The sequence below is a fragment of the Apis dorsata genome, unplaced genomic scaffold (genome assembly GCF_000469605.1).
Source record: "Apis dorsata unplaced genomic scaffold, Apis dorsata 1.3 scaffold_191, whole genome shotgun sequence".
Lineage (NCBI taxonomy): Eukaryota > Metazoa > Arthropoda > Insecta > Hymenoptera > Apidae > Apis > Apis dorsata.
This window is the reverse complement of record NW_006263476.1, coordinates 56087-59608: the sequence shown is the minus strand read 5'-3', so window position 1 is coordinate 59608 and position 3522 is coordinate 56087. Positions and strand designations below refer to the sequence as shown.

The window sequence follows — 3522 nt, the reverse complement described above, 5'->3', positions numbered from 1 at the left end:
AATGATAAAAATAATGTTTTGTGACACATTTTTTGGCATATCGTACCAAGTACAGAAGTACACCGAATTGCCAAGATCTTCAGTTTGAGTTTTTAAATATTCACCCACGTAACTATATGCGAATAATTGTATTAAGAGCACGCACATTGCGATACATATTCTTATTGTCATGACAACATTTCCAATGCTTAAAGCGAGAATAAATTCAAATCCTAGAAACAGATATAAATTTCTATAAATAGAATGCACTTAAATAAAATTATGCTATTATGTTTAATTAAATATTATTTTATTAAATAAAATAAAACTTGCAAATATTCACCGGTTGTACATATAAGCACACAACTTGAAAATAATTGTATGACCAAAATAGAGCTAATTGTTTCATTTAACATGTCGCTTAGTTTCAACAAGTAAATGTGCCTCCTGGTTAATAAACTAATATGTTTCATTGTTCTTTCGTTCTCGTTGGATAATTTATTATATTTTAATCTCAAAATTTCCACTTGACCGCACAAATGAAAAGCAATACCAAAGAACAACGAATCACTACCTAATAAATATTTAAAATGAATATTTAAAATGAAACAAAATATTTTGATATCGAAATCATATCCTGAACAAGTACTGATATTTATGTACATGATAGATCATTACCTAGATTTCCTGTACTCGTAAGTAGCAGCATTATGTACTCTATGATGAAAATCACGGAATACATATTATCCGGTATATTTATAATTGCCAATATATTTTTAGATGGAATGGGATATTTTATTGCACTTTCTTCCGTTACATTAATCACTTCTTCTTCATCCCCAGCAAGCATAGGCACAGTTATGAAAAGCGTGGAGCCGACATACGAGCAAAATATTAAACTGGCGCACGCTACTCTACCCATGTAAGCGTGTCGGCGCACAATCACTCGATTCTCTTCACTGTTTAATTCGTTGTAATCCTTAATCGCTGAAGAAAAATTGGAAACAAGTCCTATAGAATGTATACGAAAACACATCACCTTTGCCACTGCTAAAATGCCGCAATTAATTAATAGAAGAGCATCTAGATTGTTTTCCGCGTTGCTTCTGTCCAAATATAATTCCACTTGCACGATTATTATCATGAGCAACTGTAATAAAACGATTCTTAAACAATATTAATCATAAGTTGAGAGATACAATAATATTAAAACTTCGTACCACAAGTGATATTGAAAATATGGTACGTGTGAGTGAAAATATATCGTACACTTGAAAAGGCCAAGTTCCTACGGGCCATGACAGAAATTTCAACGGAGTCATAGCGTAAGCAAATTCTTTGTTCAATGTTGTCTTCATTTTCTTAGGACGATGTAGGAAATCGTCGATCGATCAGTAATACTTGAATACAATGTAACTTTTCCTTCCTTTTCTTTTTCTACATAGTGACTGACGCGTTGTATTTTTCGAATCATCTTTTATTCAACTATAATCACTTAACTATCCATCGTTCAAGATGTTACCATTTTTATCAACTGCGCGTAAGAAAATTCCGATGGAAGTTATTACGTTGTAGATACTTTGTTCCTTATATTTCAGTATGAATAATAGAATCTCATGTCAGTGAGCATTTACTTATTCCTTATTTCTTATTTCTAAAATTAATCTGAGTTTCTAAAGTGAGTTCATTCGAAAGAAACATTTTTTACAAGTTAGGAATGTGAAGAAGTAAAGAACTGTTCTCGCATAACTAAAAGATTCTATTTTTTAGAAGAAAAAATAGAAAACAACGAAAATGTTTAATGTTAATTAAATTGCAATTACTTTTAACACGAGCAAAGAATGCAAACAGAATTCTTAAAAATTGTATTATTCGAAATATCTTTTTATGAACACATATTCTTGTGATATATTATGCTTGCGATATATTTAATAGATTATAATATGTTCCATGCATTAACATTACCCAAAAATTTGAAAATATCTCTTATTTTTTCCTCATGGAATAGATAAAGAGATCGAAATTGTAAAATGAATATATAACATTTATAATCAAATAATTTTCATATATCCGTCATTATTTTTAATAGACAGAAAGAAACTTTTTAATATTTTTGAAGATGAATATATTTATAATAACAAGTTTCCTAGCTGTCATAGTAAATTGAATTTCGAGGACAAATTACCTCAATATATTACTCCATATGTTCTCCGAGAAGATGCTTTATGCGGTTACCAGTGTAGGCGTAAAGTAATATATTGTATATATATTTGGTTTTTGTCTTGAAGGAAGATTAAAAAAGTGAAATCTGATTTGAATATGACATTATAATGTAAGTAAGAAACATCAGACAGATAATTACTTTAAATTATAGAAATATTTTTGTTATGAAGATTTTTTTTCTAATACATTTATCTTTATATAATAATATTTCCAAAAATTTTGCATTTTTATGTATATTTTTATATATATTTTATATACATTTTTGCATGTCATAGAAAATATTTATACATAAATTTATAAAAAATATAATTCGACAAAAGAAAATTTTAAACTAATTTTTTATCAAAAATTTCGAATTTGTATTAGAATATAATATAAGAAAAATTTTTGATATCCACAAAAACATATCTTTTTAATTTAATTTTATATATTTAGTTATGAAATACTTATAGTTTTTGTACTTATCTTTCTATTATTATATCTTCATTTTTCGCAATTGTACATTTTTATATTATTTTTATTAATTTTATAAGTATCTTTACTATTTCTTCTATTTACATTTTTATTTTATAATTTATGAATATTTTTTTACAATTTCTTGATTTTAAAGATTTCAAAAGTATTTAAAGTAATTATTTAAGTCTTTTTTTAAATAAATATACTTTTTTGAAAAATCATTTCAATCTTATTTGAAGATTATATAACATATAAATACATAATATATACGTTCATTAAAAAACAATAATAAGATCACATCACAATTTTAATTAATTAAACATTCTATATTTACATGTATTACATATGTATGTATTTCAAATATTTCTGCGCATTTAAAAAACACATTGTGATTATGATGCAAGATTTATCGTTTATAAATACATATTATTAAATCAAACATAAAATATTATTCATTTACAATTGCATAAGTTTATAGAATATTGCTAATAATAATGCATTTAATATTTGAATAATCTAATCATTTCAAATCATTTTCAATAAATTATAAGAGAGGAATGTTATCCATATGTGTTTTTTATGCCACATGATGGCACTGTTGATCATTGTTGTTTGTTTCATTATCCATATATCAAATAACATCACAGTGCCATCTGTTATACATTTCGAAAATCATTTATTACAGTCTACTGAGAGGATATCTGTACATTTTCAACACTAAAATGATTTGAATTCGAGTATTTGATGTTAATGGATCACCAAGAATGTATTATTTAATATTTTATTATATTTTATTTCACTAATATAAATTTACTATATTAATACAAATTTTTAAATTCTTTTATGTTTTTAAAATATTTGCTG

The 3522-nt window shown here is 25.5% G+C and overlaps 1 protein-coding gene across 5 annotated transcripts in view; it reads right to left on the bottom strand.

Annotated features, from left to right (window-relative positions):
- The window catches only part of LOC116185475 (odorant receptor 2a-like), a 2408-nt gene extending 196 nt beyond the window's left edge, over positions 1-2212 (bottom strand). Inside the window, exons 1-4 of one of the 5 annotated variants that reach the window (XM_031509896.1) lie at positions 2165-2212; positions 658-1129; positions 323-553; positions 47-212 (exon numbers count right to left, since the gene is read on the bottom strand). In XM_031509896.1, the coding sequence (XP_031365756.1) occupies positions 47-212; positions 323-553; positions 658-1123 (863 nt within the window). In that variant the 5' untranslated portion in view covers positions 1124-1129; positions 2165-2212. Of the gene's footprint in view, positions 213-322; positions 554-657; positions 1130-1199; positions 1633-2164 lie in introns of those variants that run through there. The other 4 variants (XM_031509893.1, XM_031509895.1, XM_031509894.1 and 1 more) reach the window with 4 other exon arrangements.
- Positions 2213-3522: the final 1310 nt, after the last annotated feature.